This window comes from Protopterus annectens, chromosome 2.part0, assembly GCF_019279795.1.
Source record: "Protopterus annectens isolate FY-2018-M chromosome 2.part0, PAN1.0, whole genome shotgun sequence".
Lineage (NCBI taxonomy): Eukaryota > Metazoa > Chordata > Ceratodontiformes > Protopteridae > Protopterus > Protopterus annectens.
In genome coordinates, this window is record NC_056728.1 from 935,876,537 (window position 1) to 935,902,663 (window position 26,127).

At 39.1% G+C, this 26,127-nt stretch overlaps 1 protein-coding gene across 1 annotated transcript in view; it reads right to left on the minus strand.

The window, feature by feature from the left end:
• Positions 1-26,127, minus strand: part of RUFY3 (RUN and FYVE domain containing 3) — a 1,044,108-nt gene that overhangs the window by 163,025 nt on the left and 854,956 nt on the right. Inside the window, exon 9 of the mRNA XM_044061198.1 lies at positions 6,596-6,665. Within this exon, the coding sequence (XP_043917133.1) occupies positions 6,596-6,665 (70 nt within the window). The remainder of the gene's footprint in view (positions 1-6,595; positions 6,666-26,127) is intronic.

Here is a 26,127-nt window from a genome sequence, read left to right on the forward strand (position 1 = left end):
CACTAGCTTCACTGCTCATTTAATGTAGTTTGGCAAAAAGTAGAAGTTCCTGGTATGAAAGTTTAATCTTTAAAGCATTGCTTCAGTATTGTATGAGAAGAGTAAAGAAGTCCAAGCTTCAAGCATCTTCATCTTACACATGGTGATAAAATTAAGGTATATATTCGGTTTGGGGGGAATGTTCAAAAAAATGCAACTCAAAGTGCAATCCTATTTCTACCTGGATTGTGCAATGAATTATTATGGAGAAATTTACTGGTACAGTGATATGAAGACTTTGACAAACAGATTTATAGTGGCTTTGCTGGATTATGCAACATGCTAATACAACAGTCCAGGGGAAATGACTTATGTTATCCAGTTATGCGCTTAGTCCCAGATCCATACACTGGGACTGCAATGGAGCAGATTAGTGATTCAAAGACAAGCTTTACTATTATGCTTGAAAGGAGATCAGAAAGGAGTGAATATAGTAGTTTGATGCTAAATATCTGTTGGTGCCTATTGCAGCAGAGGGTCTTATGACAATGTGAGGTATTGCCAGCTATGCCAGGAAAAGTAGGTCAGTGGATATGTAACATATGCCAGCACAGCTAGCAGGAGTTTTGTAAAGAATGATATGTCATTTGTATATCAAACTGATTTGTAAAGGTGAAATACCAGTGAATAGTAAATCTTAAGATCACTTAGGAAAATATATTTAGATTAGTTAAGTACTGTTTTTCTGTATCTGTGTGAATATATTCTTCTGTGTTATTTTAATATTTCCTGTGACTGAAAATCCTGGTATTTATTGTAAATATATATTTAGTATTTTCATGTTCTTTTATTATTTATTATTAAATATATTTAAACGTTTCATTCTGGCTGATCTTTTAGAGAATATTTTAACCTTTGAGGGTACTTATATCTATTTGGTGACTCTGTGGCCACTCCTGAAAGTCTTACTGCATTGATCAAACACTATCATTTGCATTAATATTAATTTTACTCAGTATAATTGGGTGCCCTTGTAAGAGCCTTAGTGTAGCTGGCTTTGGTGTGTCTGGTGTCAGTGGAACTACTTTACAGTCTGAGCAGAAGGATGGATATCTATTAAATCTGTGCCAGCCTTCCCAGGTGTGTGTGTGTGTGTGTGTGTGTGTGTGTGCGTGTGCGTGTGCGTGTGCGTGTGTGTGTGTGTGTGTGTGTGTGTGTGTGTGTGTGCGTGTGTGTGTGTAGCGCTGAATCCAGTCAAAGGTGACCTAGGCAGCTGCCTAGTGCCCGGTGGTGGCTGGAGGACCTGACTATACCTTGAAAAACAAAGAAAAAAAAACACTGCTACTTTTCCAGTGTCAGTCTGGGATTGAGGCATGCAGGAGATTTAGCATCAGCCCTCTGCTAACTTTCTAGCATCAGCAGCGATGTCAGCCTGGACATTGGCATGTCTGCTGCATAGGAGATTAGGAATCGGTAGAGGAGTTTATTATAGTAAGTGCAGACCAGTGAGAACAGATTTTTTTTGGTTCCAGCAGTACAGGATATTTGGAATCTGCAGCTGACTTTAGATCAAGAACACATCTGTTTGAATGGCAGCATACACCAGTGCAAATGGCAGATAATTTTTGCTTCTGATAAAATCGTCAGACGAATAGCGGATTAAAAAATTTGGTTTATGCTAAAGAATTGTGTCAAGCACCTGTTTCCACCAGTGTACTTCTGCTGTTTGGTTGCTTCTCTCTGGTTCCTGGTTGTTTCGGTTTTTCGTTGTAGATAATTTTTGTTTTTATGACCAAAGGACTTTAGAGATTTGAGCAGATTTTCTTTTTGCAAATCATCTCCAAATGGCAAATGCACCATTTCTTCAGTTTTGCAGATGCACAGTGACAGGGATCATGTGCAGAGTGTGTGTGTGTGTGTATGTGTATAATGTGCAGTGTTTTGTGATGCATATGAGTGAGTGTGTGTGTGTGTGTGTGTGTGTGTGTGTGCCGCACATACCTGCTAGTGTGCATGTATGTTTGTTCCCTCCTCCACAGGATTTCTGAAGGATTAAACTTCCATTCCTTCTATTCCAAGGATTACAGCAAACTGCCACCTTCAAATCCCTAGATGATTACTGTGAGTGAGTGAGTGAGTGAGTGAGTGAGTGAGTGAGTGAGTGAGTGAGTGAGTGAGTTGATTACTGTGAGTGAGTGAGTGAGTGAGTGAGTGAGTGAGTGAGTGAGTGAGTGAGTGAGTGAGTGAGTGTGTTTAAATACTTGGTTACTGCAATCCAATTATGGTGTAAAGGAAATAACAGATTGTTGTAAGCAGGAACATCATCATATCAGCCATGGTCTTTTGGTATGATCTTTGGTTTTGTTGACTGTTGATAATATGTTTATTTTCTGTCTCTGAATAAAATGGACTACATGAAGTCTAATGTTAATATCTTAACTGTGAAAACATTTTAATTAGGTTTGCTATTTTGCAGTCACATGAGTATGAAATGTTGGGCTACAACAGTCTATCTCATACTTTGTAGATAAGTAAGGGTATAAAGCTGCTTCTGTAGTGCAGGGCTCGATTCCCTCAGTCTACATTTGTCTGATGTATTACTCTAGGTCAGTTCACCAGACAGTACTCCTAGGCTTCCCCTGCAAAGGGGCACTTGTATTAAGTGGGCTGTCCCAAGCTGTTAGCAAATGCATTGGACATTTGTCTTTTAAATTTCTGCACCCTTTAAATAGACACAAATTAGTGCTTCACTATATGACTGTGGGTCCCAGCACATGTCTTGTAGGTTAATGGACTGCCAGATGCATTTTCAACAAATGTGAGTTTCAATGCAAAAGTTGTTTACTGTTGCTCTTGCTATATTTGTTTTCATTGTGAAGCTGTTTTTGTTTAGCAGATGGCTGTCAGTGTTTTGAAATAACAGTTTGAAATTAAATCCAAATATTTGTTAACAAAGTAAAAAAAAAACGAAATGGTAAGTGGTGCACATACAGGATCAAAAGACAGTTTTGTGGTAACTTAGGTGAGATAGCCAAGTAATGGGATACTGGTTTGGCTGCTGGAAGGCAGGGGGCCCAGTCTATTACGTTGCCTAGGACTGCATTTGACCATGATTTGACGGTGTGTGTGTAGGTGCCAGTTTCATGTGAGTTCAGATACATATAAACGAGGCACTAATGAGCTTTTGCTCATTTATCTTTGCTCCTTTTCCTCGTGTCTTTGAATTTCTTGTTAGCATCATAATGCTACTAGGGTACAAAAGCAAATTACTAATAGCAATATTGTAATAATTTCACTGAATACCCAGATTGTGCGACTGGCTAGGTGCCATTTCACTTCTTAATTGTTTTGAGCCATTAGTTACAGAGACTACAGGGAGAATCTTGTGCCATCAACTCTGGATAAGTACTTTGTATTTCTAAATTGCACTTTTTCCATTTGAATATAAGTACTGCTGTTATTTCTGAGCATTATTTGTTTTAACCTCAAACATTTTAAACTGATGTATTTTTACCACTGCATTTAAAACTGTAACTTCTGTACTCCTGCCTTCTTGCTGTATCAGCCGTTTAAAATACTGATGAATTTAATCATTTCACTGCATTTTAGAATTTTAAGTTGGTTAATTCCTAAGCGTCCAGTCTATATTGTAATTTGAGAGCCTGGATGGGTCAGTGCTTATCTAATCTCTATTTCCTATCTTTTCTGACCTCCTCTGATCAATTCCTATAGCTATTGTACACTATTTTATATACCCTACTAATTATGCCTTTTTAAATTTCAGCTTCTGTTCTACATCCAACTAAAAATTCAACCAGACCAGGTTTATTACTTAGGATTCCCCTATCCTTTCCACTTTAATTGTACCCTGATATCAATCCCTGATTGGGAAGGTAGTCTCTAGCTTGCAGTCCAAAATGTCTTGGACTCTTCCCATTTGATTACTTTTTCTTCTCTGATTATTTGTTACTGATACCTTGGTTCTTTTCCCAGCTTCCTCCTGTAAGTTCCAGGTCGTATTGTCTATTCTCTCTACCATTAATTGCAGTCATTTCTATTTACAGAATCCTTTCTCCATTCCTGTGTTGGCTTAGTTCTAAGAATACTTTCTGCTACTTTATGAATATAATATTCTATCAGAATGTTATTATTCTTCCTAAGGATCTGCATCCAAAATCTCACTCTCTCTTTATTTCTCGAACATCCCCCACTTCATCATCTCTTTCACCTTTGATCTGTGACTTTCTGCTTGTATTATGTATAAGACCCGTAACTGTGTAACTTCCAAATATCCCTTGAAATCAGGTAATTCTAAACCACCTTATTCTACTGGAAGGATCCAGGCCTCCCATTTTGACTCTTGTCCTCTTCCCTTTCCAGATAAAATTCTTCAAATTCTTTTATTAATTAGTATCTACAACTACTCCTCTGGCTGATAAAATTAGGCCTGACTTGTATATAAAAATAAAGGGGCTTAAAACATTTTCACTGCTTGTCCTGTACTTTCCATATCCACAAACAACAGTTTTTGTCTTATCTTTTGTTTAAACTCTTCCCATATATCCTGCCACAACAGAATCCTTTTTAAATGTCCCCATAAACATGGGTATTACTGAACCAATTCATGTGTGGGTACACAGTTTAAAACTAGAACATTTTTTTATCTTCATTAATTTTATACCCCCAAAACTTGGCACTGTCTCAGAATGTTCCACAACAATATCTCCTTTTCTGTTTTTTATCAGGTGCAAAATAATATTGTCTGCAAATAAAGCCAACTTTTCTTGATTATCATACCAATTATATCCTTGAATTTCTGACTCCCTTATTTTCTTTGCCAATGATTCTAAATATAGCACAAATAACAAAGGGGAAAGAGGATAACCCTGCCTGGTTCTTCTGTTCAGGCACACAGCATCAGAGAGGAACTCTCCCACTTAGATTTTTGCCTCCAATCCCTCATATAGCCTCCTAACTAATTAGCTTATCATTGTATCATTCACCTTTCCCTTTTCTTTAAGCACTCCTCTGAGATACTTGAGACTTTTAACCTGTTCCACTGTTAACCTTTCAGCTTCAAAACATTACGCCTCACATCTGCTGATATAATTACTGGCATTATCATTGACATTCACCCCAAGGTGTTACTGTAAGAAGTGCACTTGACAACATCTTTATGTTTGAACATGCTGTCTGTTACAGACAATCCATAAACAGAGATACTAATTTCCTACACAGGTTCAGTCCTGCCCCTACAGATATCTCTATCATTCCCATGTGAGTGCAAGAGTAACCATGGAAAACAATTTATTTATTTTTTATTTTACATTTGTTAACAGGGAGGGTCCGACTGGATACATGTCCATTTTCAGTGAAGGCCCGGGGAGAAAAGCTCCAAGTGATACATTTTTAGTTTCAACAGTTGCAGGTAATACAGATAATGCAGAGAGTATAGACAGTACAGATAACACAGACAATACAGTCCTGGTATTGAAGGGATTTACATTTTTAGTCTAAACAGTTGAAGGTAATATAGATAATGCAGAGAGTACAGGCAATACAGATACAGACAATGCAGTCCTGGTATTGAGGGGTAACAAGAGTCATGTATGTGGCCCCTTATCAAGCATTACAGTTACACACCCCAAGAAGTACAATTACTCTAAGTAACTGTCAGATGTATATGCAGTAATACCAGTTTTTCATTTCATAGCTTGTTACAGTGAGGTAACTGCTGTGAACTGTTGCCATAAGTATTAACTGTCCAGCACCCAGCTTGGGACTTGTGATTATAACAATTCTCAATCAGGGCTTCTCCCAGGCAGCAGATTGGAAAGTCTGGTTTCCTAGGCCTGGCTGTATACAGAAATAAGATCAGCTATGAGCTGGTACATTTTAACTATCAACACAACTTTTGACTCCTTCCATACCACTGAGATGATATTCCACTTCTCAATGACCTATTTTTACAATGGTCTAGTTCATCCTAAAGCAGCCCACTCCTGACTCCAGTTACTCTGATATCACACCGAAATCCCACCCTTTACCTCAGTGTAAATGCCACTGTGGTTCTACATTTTTTTTCTCTCGAGGTTGAGCCAAGCCAGGTTATGTGGGTCACCCATCCCCAAAAACACTACTCATGGCCCATTTTCAGAAGTGCTTCTAGATATTCCTAAGTTCTTAGATTGTTTAAATGAACAACAGGGGCTCAAATTTTAGACTACTGTTTGCTTTTCCCCATTCTTTATGAGTAGTTTGCTAAGGAGGACTATATCAAAAGCACAAGTCTTTAAAAAACATCACCTTAAAAATCATATGAGTATGCAAAGCACTCCATTTTCAGAAGATAATAACCCCAAGTCTATTATAAAAATAAAACTGTGCTCTTCATGTTGGATGGCTGAGCAAAACCCCTTTCCACTGAAATTTATGAAGCGCCCAGCCATTCAGTGTTTATATAAAATCTCATTAGACATATACTATTTTTTATTATTCTATCTATATTATTGTAAATATATCAGCTTAGCTGTAGGCAGATATTCTAGCATGCATATGTATTTATTAATTCATACAATTGCATATATATTTTTCAGGAAAAAAACAATCTACCTACCTCTTCAGTAAGTTTGGTGTTGGACTTCTCTAAAGCTTCCACCTTTGACTGAAGACTGTTTACTGTACCGCTGATAAAAGAAAAACAGAGAAAGCATAAGCAATAAAAAAAAATACTTCTCTGGAAGCAGTGACAAGGCTATGTTATATGTATTTTTGTGGGTAATAATAATATTAGCAATGAGCATGCACGGAATCCAGGAGAGAGAGAGCTACCGAGAGAGAGGGAGAGAAACACACTGAAAGAGAATTCAATTTAGCTATATTAAACTGTGTTGAAGTTACGTGGCTGTGAACTTTTGTTAAGCCTCAAGTCTTTTGATTTAGGGAAGAACATGTGATTCTTGCATTCCCTGTATAATATAATACACTGTTTTCTAAGACTGGCGTCTCTCTTGCCTTTAATGGTCCACATTCTAACTACGTACAGATTGATAGACAGATAGATTAATATCAGTCATACTCCTTGAAGGCCACTAGGCCATAAGCTTGTCAATTAAACCTATGAACATGTCACCATTTATTAGTTAGTGCCTATCAACCTCAGACTATTCCCTTGCCTTAGGATCTTTGATTTTACTCATTGTTTCTTCCTTCCATAACTGGTCCCCCCACAGGTGCTTCTCTTCTTACCTGTGTGTATGCCAAGTCCTACCTATGAACATTCATCTTCTCTGTAAGGCTGCTGTCAGCTACAAAATACTTCCCAATCCACTGCAGAGTCCATCTTGGGCAAAATTTCGATCTAATTTCCAGTGAAAGAACAACCCAAAACCCATCAAACTGTTGGATGAAAATATAAAGTAGGAATGAATTAACTTCTAATTTTGCATAATATATTATCTTGTAAATTATAAAAATAAGCGGCCCAATAAAAAGCATATATTTACATGTGAAAAGGTCTTGACTGGCTCTGTGTGCATGCAGCTAGAGGCAACCAACCACCCCAAAAGTTAAACTTCCAAACAGTTTTCAGCTGTCCTGTCAAATGCCTCTTCACCTCAAACTAACAGTAACTACTGGCCATCCTTATATTTCAAGTATATGATGCATGGCTAAATCTTATATCTTATTTTTACCTACATGCATTCCACTGAATGTTTTGCACAACTTTAAATTAATGTAGTAAAGCAAGTAAATGGAATTAGCCTAAAACTGTAAATTGTGCCTTACACTGCATTGTCTTGTATTGTTACTTCTGTATTGTTCCTCTGTTCTTATTATTTGTATTTTCAATGTGGAGCTTTTCTCCCTGGGCCTCTGCTGAAAAAGGACGTGTGTCCAGTCAGACTATCCTCATAAACAAATGTTAAATAAATAAATAAATAATTCAAACAGCCTAACAGTATTTTACATATATTAAAGTAGACAGATCCAGATAATTCTGTAAGAATACAAGCCTTCTCACCTTTCTGAGCTTTATAGAGTATCTGCTCATTATTTTTTTATGTTTCTGTTACTCCTTTCATTCTAGTGCAGGGCCACTCCATTCAGTCTACCCTTTCCTCAAGCTTCACTTTACTTCCTTACCGTACCCCACAATTCCCAGCACCCTCACTACATCTATGTTTATATCCCCCTTCGTCCTCCCTCCTTTACTTTTGCATCCATCCACACACACCACAAATAACATATCCAGAAACTTCACACCTTTTATACCCTTCCTCATATTAACCTCACCCACTTCCTTCAAACTTCTCTCTATACTCCCTTATAGCATGCTATATCTTAAATCAATTCAAGCCACCTCTCTTTTGCAATCTAATACAAAACCCTCCTCTTTACTACCGCCATGTTGCTTTCCTTACTCCTTCTCCTCTTCCTCTCACACAAAATCCTCATCATCACAAACTCTCGTAACTATACCTCCATATTTACTTTCCTCACACTAAATTATTATTTCCCCTAGGAGTTTTTAAAATATCTGCCCAGCCTACTTCTCACAATCTTCAACCTCTGTTTCAAGCCTAGGATATTCCACACCTCTTCCGTTACAAAATGAAAATTATTAACCACCACAACTAAACCCCAAAAGACACACCACACCCCAAAACACTACTGATAGTTACATTAAAACTTAGGATGATATGTAATAAAATCACCCTTTTTCATGCCTATCTATATTGGTATAATCCAAACATCCTTAGCCATAACTGAGACCTGGCTAAAACCGGATATAAAAGACACAAAAATACTGCCCTCAAGCTATAACATTATTAGGTTAGATCGAGCTTATAAAAAGGGGAGGAATAGCCCTACTCTTCCCAAGTGCTTACAAGGTAACTCACTGTTAAAAATGCAGAAATTCTTATTTCATTACTAAAACTAAATGGACCCAAACCACATGTCTTGCAGTTTTCTATAGCCCCTCAGATCATAACATTCCTGAAGAAATCCTATCCTGTGTATCTTGGACAATAAACAATGAAACGGTCACACTTGGTGATGTAAACATTGACCGGAAGACCCTCTCCACAATCAACCCAACTAGTAACATAAAACTATATGGGTTCACTCAACTTATCAATTCACAAACAAGGTATGGTAAAACTAATACTTAGTAATCCATCCTTGAAGGGATACTAGTCTCTAACCCAGCCAATTTTACTTTAACCGGTACTCTCCCAGATTTTTCCAGTGACTATCTACCCGCATTTGCCCATAGGACTATCACTCAATTCTCAAAACAACCTACAACCTCACAAAATTTACCCAAGAATAATTCTGTGAATTATTAAAATCTATATACTGGGGCATTCTAAAAAATCTTCCCCTAAATAAAGCTGTAGAACATTTCAATGCAAACTTTATAAACATACTCAACCCCCTTGTCCACAGCTTCCAAAAAGAACTTTAAAGAACCCTTCCCCATGGCTCACCAAATCATGCAAACCCCTGATGAAAGATAGAGAAAAAGCATGGTATACCTGGCAAACACCCCCCCCCCCAGAAATAAAAACGTACACATATACTGACATCTATGCAAGCAGGTCAAAAACAAAGTCAAAGTAAAAGTAACTTTATTGATGATCAGATATACACAGCAGTGCAAGCTGAATAAAATTACGTTGCTTTGGTCCCCGTGCAGGATATAACAATGAAACACATAGTTTGAATGACAGTAAGGCTAATGCACATACGGTAATAATTAGCCTACTCCCCATCACCCCCTACCAAAATCCAATTCCTCAGTTCAACAATGCTGAACTAGTCATAGGAATTCTCAAACTAAATAACCATAAAAACATTTGTGTCATAACCCTTTATATACCCCCTGGAAACAATATTAACACACTTGAGGAAGTTCTTCAATGGGCCTCAACCACTATCAGGTCTGAGACATACATCCTAGGAGATGTAAACATTGACTGGAACAAAATTACTGCCAAGAATCCCACCATATCCATCAATCTATATAATATACAGCAATCACTTACCAGCCGTCATCCATAGATCAACTCCCTCCTCTCTTCACCTACACCAATAGATCCATACTCGGAATTTCACAAACTTTAATGCCACAACGTTCTCCAATTTTCTCAAATTAATAAACTGGGACAATCTAAATATTCTTCCTCTAGATAACACTGTTGAACTCTTCAACTCTACTTTCTTAGATACCCTGGACCTCCAAGCCCACAAAATGTATAAAGACCAATTCCACCGCCTGGCTTACTAAGGATACCAAGACACTCATGCAACAAAGGGACAAGACCTGGAAACTCTATTAATGCAGTAAACACCCTGACACCCTTCTTAAATATAAACAACTCCACAACCTTGCCAAAAAACATATTATACAGGATAAAAAAATCATACTATATCAAACTCCAGACTACTAATTCCACAAACCCCAAACAGTTCTGGAAATCCATCAACTCTCTTCTTAATCCAGGCACCAAAAACAACCCTTGCCCTGACACTAGCAAATCTGACCTAGAAATAGCTACACTGTTCAATTCTTTCTTTACTAACTCCATAGCAGAACTCACCAAAACCTTCCCTAACAACAACTCCTCCCCCCAACTCAAATCCTCTCCCCAATCTTCCTTCTTAAACTCTCCTTCTACATTTCATCTCAAACCCGTCCCCACATCATACATAAAAAAACTTCTCTCTAAACTTAAGCCGTGCTCCAATGCCCCTGACAACATCCCTTCTCTCTTTCTAAAACTAGCAGGGGACAGCATCGCCATCCCCATTAGTATACTCATTAATAGAGCCATACAGGAATCATATGCCCCTAAACTGTGGCATACAGCCTTTATCCTACCCCTCCATAAAGGAGGCAAGAATAATAACTTCTCCAACTTCCGACCCATAGCAATTCTATCTCCTATTTCAAAAAATCTCGAGAAATGTATCCACCTCCAGCTAATGCCATTCCTTACAAACAATCAACTACTTAACCCAACACAACATGGGTTCCATCCTGGCCATAGCACAGTAACAGTTGTTCTTTAATTTCTAGAAATAGTAAACCACGCCCGTGACTCCGATGAACTAGTATCCTCAGTCCTCCTCGACCTCTCCAAGGCTTTTGATACTGTCTCCCATACCCACTTTCTTACCCACCTTTCTAATTTTAACCTCTCACAAAAAAACATTACCTGGTTCAGCAGCTACCCCTCTGATGGATCCCAGGCTGTGAAATGGAAAACTGGCACCTTTGCCTTCCTTCCAACCCCTACCGGGGTACCCCAGGGATCCATATTCGGCCCAGTGCTCTTTAACATTTTCATCAATGCTTTCCACACAGCCATCTCTAACACTAAAATAGTACAATATGCAGATGACTCAACTTTAATCTGCTCTGCCTCCAACCTCTCTGAGCTCCAAACTAAAACTCAAACTGCTTTCTCAACTACTGAGAACTGGATGCTTCAAAATCATCTCTCCCCAAATGCCAACAAATCAAAAATTCTACTATTCACCCCATCAAAATCTCTCCCTCTCGACAAAACCTCCTTCAATATTTTAAGCCATGCCAACTCCACTATAGAAATAGTTCCTTTTGCCAAACTTCTTCGGGTTACTATTGACAAACATGTAAAATTTGATACCCATATTCAGCTAAATATAAAGAAAACCCATCAGAAACTTGGCATGCTGTACAGAAACTCACACTTCCTCTCCCCTTCAGCTAAACAGACCCTTGCCTCGACCTGCTTACTACCCTCACTGATGTATGGCGCTCCCCTTCTAACCAACCTATCTTCCTCCATCTCTTCTAAGCTGGAAACCTGTTATAACAAAATCTCAAAGTTCACAACCACATCCAAATACTCCACTCACCACTGTATACCTCTCCACCAGCTGCAATGGCTAGAACTTCCCAACTGCCTAGACTACCTCCAACTCTCCACAGCTCACAAGCTTATTTTCAAACTAAATGTCCTGCACTTGCAAACATCTTACCTTTATACATCCCACACAGGCTTCTAAGATCTGCCCACCAAAATCTAATCTCTGTATACAAACCAAATTGTCCTGCTGGTCAGCTTCTCCTATCCTTTTCCTTAGCCAAAAAATGGAACTCTCTCCCTCCATCTCTAAGAATTTCTGAAAACTTTGAACAATTCAAAACCCAGCTCCATTCCTACCTCTCTCATAAAAGGAAGTGCAATTGCACTCTACCTACCTAACTTGCTTAATACATGATCACATTTATTACACTCAAGGTCTCATTTTTCCTTGCCCACCAGGGATTAATCCCTATGTTAACACTACTTCTATATCACTCTCAGACATTTCTAACCTATGAACAAATTCAACTCTGTACTACTGTTTTCAACCTATGTTGTTGTTGTCTTTCTGCTTTTCCCGGTTAGGGGTTGCCACAGCGGAACTCCGGTCCGCTAATGATTGTCAGTAGATTTTCACGAACGCCGAGGTGCCAGCTCGACATTCAACCTCCAACAAAGGCACACCCATTTACGCATGTCTTTTGAACACCCACCCAACCACGGGGAGGACATGCAGACTCCACACAGAAGACACTCCCCGCACTCCAGCCGAGAATCAAACGGGAGAACCTCTTGCTGTGAGGCAACAATGCTACCACTGCACCACCGCGGAAACTACTGTTCTCAATCTATAAACATGTCAATATGTATTATATATTTTATATATGTTGCAGTTCAACTTTGCTTAGTTTGCAAGGACCCCAAAAGTACCTCACCAAGAGGATCAAAGGGCTCAAACAGATGCCATATGCTGCCCAGTTAAAGAAACTCCAGCTCTACTCAGTGGCATACCGCCTGCTCAGAGGCGATCTGTGCCTGACGTATAAAGCCATGTCCAACCCGGAATTAATGGACATGCTGCACCTCAGAAAATCCAAATCCCATCGAGCTACGCGCTCGAGAGACTTGAACCTCAGCACTGAAATAAATAGGACATGCTGGAGGGACAGATTCATAAACCAGAGGCTCCCTTCACTCTGGAATAAAATCCCAGTCCAGGTTAGGCAGAGTCCCTCATTGACTCTCCAAGAGGAATCTTGATGAGTGGATGGGAGATCATAGGTTTATCCCGGGTATCACTTCTGTGTCACTGTTAGAGGCACAGTATACTAACCTCGAAAAAGGGCATAGCAAAATTAATTTAAAATGCATGGCGAAACCCAAACACACTCTGGCTAGGCTTATAAATGCCCTAGGGCAGATAGCCTAGTATGAACCTATGAAAACCTACAAGTTGCTTACTGTACCTTTTGCAACTATGTATTGTATTTTGTTGTATTTTGTATTATGTAGCTTTTACTTTGTACTATGGAGCTTTTCTACCCGGGCCTCCACTGAAAACAGGCTCTTTGCCCAGTGGACCTCCCCAGTCATCAAAATGGAAATAAATAAATAAATAACCACGACTGGACAGGAAGACATTAGACAATATTATACTTGTATTGCAAAGACTGACTTGACATTGTCATTAGTTAGAATATTTTACTTAATCAGTTGTAGTATGATATATTCTGATGTTCAAATTGCACATATGGTGACTCAACCCTGACTCTTGCACATTCAGAAAGTAATAGCATAAGAAATCAGGCTAAATGTACCAGTTATTGAAGCAATTTAATAGAGTGATTAGTATAGATAATACTTCACAGCAAGTGGCATATTGATCTGATTATTCACTGTCATGCCTGGAATTCAAGTTCAGCAGCATTACAGATAGAGGGAAGAAGCTACTGTTCAGTCTAGATGTTTTGCAGTGTAAGCTGCGATACTGCCTGCCCAAGGAAAGGCGGAAGGACATGCCATGGGCAGGGTGAGTGGGATCATTGATTATCTTCCTAGCCCTTCCCAAAAGCCCGAGTCTCGTGCGGATCATCCATGGATGGGAGTAAAGAACCAATTACTTTTTTCCACTTTCATCACTACCCTCAGGAGAGCCTTGGAGTCAGATGCTTTGCAGTTACCATACCAAACTATGATGTTATTTGAAAGGATTATTTTAATGGTCCCCCTGTAGAAGGCTTTGAGTATGGACTAAGACAGGTTTGTCTACCTCAGTTTCAGTAGGAAGTGCAGACATTGTTGTGCCATCTTCACTGTGTGGCTATTATGGGTCAACCAGGGTGTGCACCCCCTCAGGAACTTGGTGTTTTTGACTCTTTGCACTGGCACCTCATTAATTTCCAGAGGTTGATGTATCTACTAAGTCCTCCTGAAGTCCACTATTAACTCTTTGGTCTTGTTACATTTAAGGCCAGATTGTTGCTGTCACAACAGCCTATCAGATGCTCACCTTCATCCCTGTAGGCTGCTTCCTCACCATTTCTGACAAGACCTATGACAGTTGTATCATCCGCAAACTTGATGATTTTGTTGAATTCATGCTTGGCCATGCAGTTGTGCATCAACAGAGGACACAGGACACAGCCCTGAGGGATACACGTGCTCAATGTAATACTGATTGAACTGTTATTTTCCACATATACAAGTCATAAGGGATACAAAAATATATATACACTACACCTATATACAAGATAAACACAAACTCATCCCCCCAAAATTCTGGTCCTCCCTATCTACTCAAACCCTATTCAAACCAGGAAATAAAAAGGACCCCCTGCCCATACCCAGACTCCACTCCTCTTCAAACAGGTACTAATTTCAACACATATTTCATACAATGCATTGACAAATTAACCTCAGACTCCAATAACATGTCCGCTTGTTCCCCTCTAAACTCTCCAACACTTTCCTTTCTTCCCTTCTAAACTCTTCCAACTCTACCCCAAACACCCCCCATGACTTATTCACAAAATTACCACTTTTCTAATCCTTTATAGGTTCATAGGTAAGTACTAGGCTATCTGCCTGAGGGCATCTATAAGCCTAGCTAGAATATATTGGCTTTCACCACCCCCCCCCTTAGATTAGTTCCCTGTGCCTCGGTCCATCCGAGCCATTAGTTCCCTGTGCCTCTGTCCAGCAGAGCCACTTCAGTGATCCCCAGGGTAAATTTTCTGTTTCCCATCCACTTGTCAAGGTTTCTCTTGAAGAGTGTTAGTGAGGGGCTCTGCCTAATGTAGACTGGAATCCTGTTCCAAAGCATGGAGAGTCATGGGGAGTCTCTGGGACAGGAATCTATCCCTCCAGCACATTCTATTCATCATTGTGGTGAGGTTTAGATCCCTAGAGCATGTGGCTCTCAGGGATTTGTTTTTATAAGGTGGAGTATGTCCATCAATTCTGGGTTGGACATGGCCGTGTATGTCAGGCAGAGATCACTTCTGAGTAAGCTGTATGCAACTGAGTACAGCTGGAGTTTCTTCAGTTGGGCTGCATAGGGCATATGTTTGAGGCCAGTAATCCTCTTGGTGAGGTACTTCTGTTGTCTTTCCAGCTGTTGCAGGTGTCTTGTAAGGTACATCCCAAATGGGGCGTTGTACTCTATGATGGGTCTGATGATTGATGAGTAGAGGGGCACAATAAACTCTTTTGTTCTAGATGCAAACCCTTTTGTGATTTGGTTGGCCACATAGAAGGATTTTCTAACCACCTTGGCAATATGATTATCAAAGAAGAGATTACTATCTACTTGGGTCCCCAGATCTCTTATTACATTTTCTGTATTTAGGGGACTACCATGTATGTGGTAGTTCATGGGTACTTTCCAAAGGGGATGACTATGCACTTTTTGGCATTTAGCTTGAGGCCATGATTTTGACACCAGGTATCCATCTCAGTGAGACCCTTCTGGAGGATGTCTGTATCAGCTGGAGAGTCAATTATGGCCCCCAGTTTGATGTCGTCTGTGAACTTGGTCAGCCATAGTCCTCCTGTGTTTGCCTGTACCTCTGAGAAGTATATACCGAACAGGAGGGGTCCCAGGACTGAGCCCTGGAGGACACCACTTGTAACTGGTTTAGAGTCGGACCTAGACGCTGCAACTCTCACTGTGTGGGTTCTATCCATGAGCCAATTGGCAACCCATCTTGTGATGTAGAGGTTTATGTTCAGGCTGGTGAGGTTGTCTATAATACCAGAATGGGAATGGTGTTGAAAACCTTTGCTAGGTCTAGGTTCGCTGTGTGGACCTCCTTTCCCTTGTCTAAAGCCTTGGTAACTGTCTTAAAGAAGTCCACCAGGTTTAGGAGGCATGATCTGCCCTTAACAAAGCCAAACTGGGTAAGGTGCAATGTTTGAAGGTTTCCAATGTGTCTGTTAATGACTTCCATGATGATGCACTCCATAGCCTTGCAGACCAGGCTAGTCAGGCTTATAAGGTGATAGTCCCCGGGGTCTGTTGTGGCTCCACCTTTGTGGAGCAGGATAACTGTTGCTGTGGGCCACTCTATGAGTATGTAGCCTGTAGAGAGGCTGAATTTGAACAGTGTGTTTAGGTGAGGGGTTAGTTCATTTTGAAGCTCATGTAAGACACAGCCTGGGACACCATTTGGTCCCATTGAAGCTGTATTTTTGGCTTTGGATAGGGCTGTTTTAACCTGTGTGTCAGTGATTGCCAGAGCACTACATTCTTCTGGTATGGTTATGGTCCCTTTAGGGGGTGAGAGGGGGATGAAGTTTGCACTAAACCTGTCTGCCAGAATGTTGGCAATATCAGTCAGTTCAGTGTATTTTGCACCATTCTGCACTAACTCAGAGCAGATCTGTGTTTCCACTTAGGTTCTTGACTTATCTACAGAACGATTTGTGGTTATCTTCAGAATCCTTGGCAATTTTTCTTTCGAAGCTACCCTTGGATGATTTTATGAGGGATCGTAGTTTCTTGCTGATACTAATCAGGGATATCTTTCCTTCTTGGGATTTTACTCTTTCTGCACTAGTTTCCTCCTTCTATTGTATAGCTTGTTTATGGCAGGGGTCCATCAGACTGGTTTCCTTTTCTTGGAGAAGTGAGTCTTGGCTTTGCTTGGGATAGCATGATCTATGCATTCTTACAGGTGCTCACAGAGTGCCTTTGTAAGGGATTCAGAAGCTTGGACAGCATTGTCCTTTAGCATGGGGGCTGTGAACCTTTCCACCTTGGTCTTAAGTAATGTGAAGTTTGCTTTTGAAAAGTTTTTCACAGTGGTTTCCTTGATTGGGGGTGGGGGTGGAATGTGAATATCCAGAGTGATTAGTCTATGGTGTGATCTAACCAGCAAGGGTTTGACCTCCGGTGTAGAACACCAGTCGCCCATGTTGGTGATAACCAGGTCCAATATGTTGTCACCGCTGGTGGGGGTGTTGACCAGTTGATCCAGGGCATTCGAGTTTATAAATTCAAGGAAGCAATGGGCAAGGGAGTTAGTATTTGAGTAGTTCTCCCAGTTAATGTTTGGGTAATTGAAATCACCCAATATTAGGGCATTTGGTAGGACCTTCATATTTTCCAGTGTCTCCAGAAACGTGGAATGGGGGTCCTGGATCATGGTGGGCGATCTGTAGCAAGCTACAATTTGAATTGCAGTTTTGTCCATTGCTAGTTGCACATGGATGAACTCTGAGGCACTGTGCTGTGCCACTAATCTGGAGGTGTGGGTATCCTTGATGAATATGGATAAACCCCCAACTTTTGTGTTTCGGTCCGGGTTCTGTGGCTGAAAAGTATGGTATGCGTTATAGCCTGGTAGTGCTGGGGTGCTCTCTGGAGCCTTAAACCAGGTTTCTGTTACTGCACAGATATCAATGTTCTCCATACTGAGGAGTGCCTCGAGTGCATGCATTTTGAGGTTTAGACTTCTGGCATTGAGTAGCATTACCCTCAGTTTTTGGTTACTTGTGCTATGTACGGTGGTGGGTTTGTCTTTTGCGCCTTGTCTAAAAAAGGCACTATGGGGGGGGGGGGGGCGGCAAAAGCCTTGGCCAGTATTTGAAAGGCTAAGGGTTACAGGTGCAAGCCATCTCTTGTGAAGCAACATGGTTAATTGAGCATGTCATCCCAGGTAGACAGATAGTGTATCCCCTTTGAATGACACCAGAAACTGTGCCAATTGTTGAAATTGATCAGTTTTTCTTTATACTGTGGCATCATTCTTGGTGAGGGCAGGATGCTACTCAGGGTCACGGTCATACCGGCCTGGGCTACATGATCAGAGAGCTCTTCCATGTCTGTTTTCATGTAGTCCAGGGAGGTACGTCTCAGGTCATTCACACCAACATGGACAATGACAGAGTCCTATTTGTATGTACTTGCTCTGGAGTGACCTCATTGCTTGTGTTATGTGGTGGATCCTGGCACCCAACAGGCATCTAACTGTAACCTTTCTCCTTGTCCAGCCTAGTTATTGGGACATCAGTGTGCCTGAATATGGAGTCACCTATTACTAGTGTGTTGGGTATGTTATTTTGCCTTAAGGGCTGTGATTGCGTGGCACACTGATTATGTGAAGTATGTGTTTTATGGTCTTGTGATGGGGTGTGGAGATTGCTTTGGTGTCTGCTTGGGAGGTCTCTGTTGCTTTTGCAGATTTTTTATTTAGAGCCTCCAAGTATGTTTTCTTGTATTTATGTGTGTTATTTGCCAGTGTTGGTTTAGTAGGGCTATGTGAGATTGGTGGTATGTTGCAAGTATTTTCCTTCTCCTCTTGACGGTCAGTTCCAGTCTTGGGTTGAGAATGCTTTGCCTCCAGTTTGGCTGTATAATTGCATCTCTCGCATATATTAGTGTTTGGTGGTAGGAAGAGAGGGTTGTCTGTGTACATGAGGCAGTTGTAACATTGCCTCAAAATGCCCAGATTCTCCAGTTGGACTGGAGAGTACACCTGAAACTGCCCTTTGGACATGCCTGAATAGGTAAAGTGAGCTGTTTTACTGATTAGCTGGTAGGGACGAATAGAGAGTCTTGTCCTTCTGGATAGTATAGGGGGTCTAGTGCTAGGGTTAATTAGTGCTTCCTATGAGTTTTGAGCAAGTGCTGAGCTGTGAAATGAATAGTTTGAGTGCTTAAGTTGAAAATTTAAGAGCACACTTCGTGGAGCCTGGAATACTTTAACCCTAGCTAAACAGCACTGCCTGGTGCGCAAAACAACACAAATGCATTTTTATAGCAGGGAAATGAAAGAGATAGAAATTAGCCCAAATGGCCTATAAACTACTAACTTCTGGGCTACAGCAAACAAGGCACACACATTTTAGAAAGAAATAGATCAAGTAAGCAGGTACAATAAGCCTTTAACCAGAAATTCCCAGTTCAGAAGTGAGAATCTAGCCTCTCCTCCCACAAGTGTGCAGACTACAAACCTTGTTAATGTAAAATAACTGACCTGAAGCCAAAGTGCTTAAACCAGAACTAATGCGCTTTTAGAATAACAGAAACTGAGCCTTCAATCAACAATTCCCAACTTTGAAGGATGTAAGCTACCTATCCTGCCACAAAAATGCAGTCCACAAACCTTCTTAATGTAAAACAACTGATTTGAAGCCCAAGTGCTTAAACCAAAAGGTTTAGAATAACAGTTACAATTTAATCAGGATACTTACTACCATGCAGAAATAACTGTAAAATAAATAACTTTACTACCCAACCCTGCCCAGTATGCTTTTCAGCCAGTTCCTACAACTATAATAATAATAGAAAAACTGCTACATAAACTCAAACCTTGCTCAACATCAACAGATAACCTCCCTCCAGTTTGTAAAACCTGCAGCTGATGCCATAGCATACCCAATCAGCATCTTTAACAGATCCATTACAGAATCATATGTTCAAGCCTATGGAAGTGTCCCTTATTACTCCTCTGTTGTGATAGTAGTGTTATTACCCCTCTGTTAGGATAGTAGTGTTACTTTCTCTTCTGCAAATTCTGTCCTATATCCTTCTTGTCCCCCCCTCTTAAAAAGTCTAGAAAAGTGGATTCAAAAATAACTTCTATGCTTTCTTTTACAAAACAATCTCTTCACCAGTACTCAACATGGTTTCCACCAGCCCTGAGTACATCTACAGCCTATCTTTCCAAGACATTGTCAACAGAGCACAGGGTTCTGGAAAATTTGTATCGATTTTTCTAGACCTATCAAACGTTTTTGATATGGTCTCTCACCCAGAACTTCTCAAACAGCTCTTCACTCTTGGTCCGTCATCCCAATCATTTCAATGGTTCTCCAGTTTCCTAACCAACAGACAACAATCAGTGAAATGGAAAGTCTCTAGGTCACATCTTCTCACTAACACTCGTGTCCCACAAGGATTCATCCTTGGTCCATTATTACTCTTCAGCATTTTTATTAACAACTTTCATACTTGAGACTTCCAAGATGGCTGAGACTGATCAATAGCTTGGCTTCAGCTCTCCCAGTGTGAAAACAGAAACTGAGAAACTGCAGCCAGAGATGCTGTCAATTTGAGCAAAATTCAGTTACTGGCTAATAAGCACACTGCCTCGATGTCTACAGATAAAAAAAAACTAAGATACCTTGAAAGAAAATGTGAAGAGAAAACACTGGCTAGGAAGAATCTTGCAGCTGTTCAGCAAAAATCAATACAAGCTCAAGCTCTGGTGCAAGACATGGCTTCTAGTAATCTAGAGAAAAAATAACTCAAATATGTTCAGAGCTGATTAAAATAAATGAAGCAATGAAATTGTATATCGACTTAAATAACAAAAGACTGGAAACAATGCAAGAAGTTTTTTAAACAGGTATTCAGACGAGCTGAAAAAAACTGCAAACATTAGAGGCTGAAATCATAATCAGAATCACATTTATTGGCCAGGTATGCATGCATACAAAGAATTTGACTCTGGTTTCAGTGACTACCACTATGAATTACATAAATGACATACATACAACTATTAAGAACAAGACAAACGACATACATGCAACTATTAAGAACAAGACAAAAAAGTAAATATACATATAGGTACATATACATACAAGGTGCAAAGTACAACTCACTGCAAGAAATACTGAAACAAACTCTGAAAGAAACAAGTATTAAGAATATGTAAATAATACTGCAGAATCCTTGGAGGCTTGGGAAAAAGAATACCCCAACCTAATAAGCTGAATTAACTGTTTATGAACTTGATGACATGTGGGAAAGAAAAACTGTTCTTATATCTACTTGCTTTGGTGTGTATTAATATATAACACCTGGCTGATAGTAATAGTTCAAAAAGATGGTGGCCTGGACTTGAAGGAAATGAAAAAAAGTCTGGCTGAGTATCAAAGTGATTAAGAAAAGATGTTTCAAAAATGGTAGACAGAGCACATAGGGAAAGTCTGAGATTTTCTACTGTATCAGAGGAACTAGAAGGAACAGACAGAATTAATTTTTCTGATAGCACAAATAACCAACTGGACTGCTATTCCACAGCAGGAACTATTAATTGGAAGGGCACACTGTGTGTATATTCCAAATATGGATATAAGAAAGTAGACAAAACCTTTATTTAAAGATGCAAACCTACCAGCAAAAAGAGTTCATCCTGAGAAAATTGTGACAAAAGGGCAAGGTATTAAAAGTTGGAGACAATAGATTGTGAAAAATGATTATTCATTGTACACCAGGCAGAAGAAAAACAAATGTATTCCAGTAAATAGGGAATGTCGAGAGGAGGGTGTGAAATTCAAGCTGCTGTATCCAGTTGTGTTCAGAATATTTTTTTTCTGATGGGGATCAAAGTAATTCTTTGATGCAGAACAGGCTAAGGAGAAAATGCAAAAGTTTGTCTAAAAATGAGCCATCAAGCAGAGGAGGACTCTGCTTCTCAGTCTTCTGATAATAAAGCACATGGAGAGACTTTGCTATTGAAACCTTTTCCACAGTTCTAAAGAAAAATGCTTGAGAGACAGAGAAAAGCATGGGAATTGAACAGAAAAATCAGGAGAATCATGGAACTGAACCAGAATCTGGAGTTGGGAGACGGGCATGAACATAAAGAAGACTGGCAACATGGAAATTAGTGAATAAATGTGAGACAGCAAAGCACCGATCACATTTATGAAATACAGCTGTATAAGAATGAGTGGAAAAATGGACTTTTGTTGACTTTGTTGAACTTGTGTGGAACTGAAAAGCATTTGTCTCATTTCATGTCATTAATGTTTGGAAGGACTCTGAAGGGAGGAGGAAGGAAAGTAGTAACTGTAATTAAAACATTTCTTTCTTAACAGTATTTGTATTTGTATGGGACTTTTCACAGTATCAATTACAAATTTTATGTTTAAGCATTTTTACTTGTTCTTGTATGTGATAAAGTTAAACAGATGCCTTTTTTCTTCCCCTTCTCTTTCTTTTTTTCATATGAAAAAATGTAGGCATTACAGTGCAAAAACAGAAGAAAAGCTTGACAAAAGCAAATTTATCATAATATATACAGAACTGATATATTTTCTCTTACTCCTGAATAGGTGAATGTCTAGATTAAGACCCTTGGTTTAGTCTAATAAATTTTAAGAGGAAACAAGTAAATACGAGAACAGCAAATATAATGAAAAGTATTCCTTTAGCAATAAATATTTCAGGTTATCATTCAGGCTGCAACAAGGGACTTCACTTATCTTTTTTATCTTACTTTTCCATGCAGACAAGCTGATAAGGGAATAAAAGACAGAACACTGTATTCCTCATGGCTAGAAGTTAATGATTTCTGGAAGTATGCAAGTAGTTTTCACATCTGGGGAGGGGGAATTGTTTGTGTCTTTCGGCTTTTCCCGATTAGGGGTCGCCACAGTGGAACTCCGGTCCACTAATGATTGGCAGTTGATTTTTACATACTGGCTTGCCAGGCCTGATGCACAACCTTCAACGAAGGTACGCCCATTCACGCATGTCTCCGCGCAGAAGACGCTCTAGCTGAGAATCGAACTGGACAGCATCTTACTGTGAGATGACAATGCTACTGCAGCACCAGAGGAATAAAGATAAGAAAGAAAAAACAAATAAAGAGCAGACATGAATTGGTGTAAGTAGAAACACCGACAATAACATGTGTATTAACTAGGATAATAATTTCAGGTTAACTACGGCAGCTGTCTATTTGGCACAAATGTTCTCATCAGGAGGGTTAAACTTTTTTGTACTAAGTCAATATGTTCTAGGGGTGTGTTTGGTTTCTAGCTTGAGGGTTTTTATTTAAACAAAAAGGCTTGTAAAATGTGACAGATTCAAATGCTGAAGACAGGAAAAAAATGTATAAAGGATTAACCTGCCAAACATAAATGGCTGCCTGTATCACAGAAGTTAGAATTATACATTAAAAAGGTTGCTGTATATAATATGTGGGAATAATGACTTTGTACTACAATGGCAACTCTAGCCATACTATCTTGGAATGTCAATGGTCTCACAGGTATAGATGAAAAGGAAAGTATACTTACGCAAAGTACAAATAGCAATGTTACAGAAGACACATTTGGAAAGAAATGAGCATGTGAATTTGATAAAGAAAGAATTTTAGGATGGATATTTTGCAGGATATCAGGGACAAAGGAAAAGGGTAGTTTTCCAGTCATGATAGAAGAGGAAGAAAAATATATTTATGGCAGATTTGTAGCAGGAAGGGGTTACCAGCAAGGGAGGAAGACTACATTACCATGTATTTATATTTCACCTAAAGCTGCTATTTTGTGTTTTAAAAAATTTGGGAGAAATAATTTGTTTTCAGCAAGGAATAATACTTAAGGGGTGGCAGGTATTTGATTTGCAACAGTGTGGATGTATCTGGGGGCTCAAACAGGAAAATATAACAAATGTGAATAGATTTATGAAGATATTTATGAAAATATTTGATAAGAATGATGCGAATTCAGTAGCACAAACTCTGAAAGAATTTACATATTACTCCCCAAGGTACAGTAACTGGGCTAGAATTGACAGAAATTATATTTCACAGAAATGTGTGCATTTAACTGAGAAATCTGATACACATCCAATAACTATTTCAGGTCATGTGCCAATAATTACTAAAATAAAAATGCAGGGTAATGAAATAAAGATGAGACAGTAGCACTTCCCCATGGACTTGTTAAAAAGAGGAATTTAAGGAATCGGTAATGAGACTTATTCAATAATTGTTAGGGAAGATAGACATTTCCTCAGAAGGTAAAGCTAGTGGGTGAGATAAAATGAAAGTGGAGTTTAAAAATTGGGTAGAAATAAAAAGAGATCCATTGAAGAAGTAATTATTTAGAGGGGATGACAAATGTTAAAGTATTACAAAGTAAGGGGAATCACAGGTCAAGAAGAGGCGCAGTTGCAGAGTGCTAAAGAGAAAATAAGGGACTACCTGGATAATATGCATGAATTTAGAAAGATTGCTGTTAAGCAACTGTTTTTGATAACTCGAGAAAATAAAAATTGTTGGCACAATGACATAGGAAATAGAAAGTAGAAAGGATTTTTGCCAAACTTAGGGAGCCTATAACAACTCCAGCAGAGGTACTAGAGATATTTTGGAAATCTTATGAAAACATCTATTAGAGAAATTGAAAAAAGCATAAATGTAAATATTTATGGAAGACTTAAATTTGCCAAGGCTAGAAGTAGATGATGCTCAACAACTAGGTTAAGATAGGAGGGGATGAGATAAAAATGAATATGTATAACCAATCTATAGGAAAGTCTACAGGAACAGTATTTCAGTGGACGTTTGGAAGTTAGGAGGAAAAAGTGATAGAAATCTGGAAGGTTTTGTTTAATGGTATTTTAAAACAAGGGGAAGCATTAACATCCTGGAAAAAAGCTTGGTGGCTATAGTACCTAAAGATGGTAAAGACCCATCTGATCCAGCTTCATAAAGGTGCATCTCATTTCTAAACTATGATTAAAAAGTGTTTATGTCTATAATGGCTAAAAGAATGCCAAAATTGATATATATGGACTAATGTGGTGTTGTGGAGGGAGGCAAACATTTATCAACATTAATAGAACAATGATGATCCAGAGGGAAGCAGAATATAAGAAACTGATGTTATCTGTAGATCTTGATGCAAAGAAAGCATTCGAAAGATTAAGCTGGGTGTTTATGAGTAGGGCAATGGAAACATTTGCATTTCCTGATACAATAATAAGGTTCGAAAGATTAAGCTGGGTGTTTATGAGTAGGGCAATGGAAACATTTGCATTTCCTGATACAATAATAAGGTTAATTAGAAGAGTATATGTGAGATTTCAGGCAAAAGTGAAAGGGTTTCTCTCTGATAAGTTGTAGTGGAACCAGGCAGGGGTGTCTTCTATCCCCTTTGTTATTTGCGTTATCTGTAGAATAACTGGCAAAGAAAATAACGGACCCAGAAATATAAGAATAGAATTGATATAGTGTTCAAGAAAATTTGGCATTATTTACAGATGGCATTTTGCACTTGATAGAAACAGAAAATTACATCTCAGTGTTGTGGAATATTCTGAGACAGTTTCAGTTTTTTTGAGGGGATATAAAATTAATAAATATAAAACAATGGCTCTAGATATAAACTATATACCCACACATGAATTGGTCCAGCAATACCTATATTTATGGGGACATGATAAAATGAAGTATTTATGAGTATGGATTAAAAGAATTTGGTTATGGCAGCTAAGGATATGTGGGAAAGACTAAACAGAAGATAGTACTGAGAAAATGGAAGCTCTTACCTATGGATATTGATAGCATGATACACGCAGTAAAACTGTTTTTATTCCATTTAGTTTTATACACACATCAGATATATGTTTTATCAACCAGAGGAGAAGCTGTGGTCAGTAATTAATAAAGAGTTGAAGGATTTTATTTGGGAGGGGAAGAGGGCAAGAGTCAAATGAGAGAAGTTGATTCTCCCAACAGAAAAATACTCCAACCAAAGTGACCCAAGCCATTGCCTACCTTCTTTATGCTTTAATCTACAACAACCTTATTCTGACCAAATTACAGTCTTCTCTAAAAACTAAACTTGAAAACTGCTATAACAAAATTGCCAAGTTTGCCATTACTGCAAATTCCATCATTTGCCACAGTAAATCTATACACATCCTTCAATGGCTTGAACTTTCCAATTGCCTTACCAACCTACAAGTTATAACAGTGCACATTATCATTTAGAAACTATCAACATGTCCAGCTCTTAGTACAATACTCAGCCTATGCACACC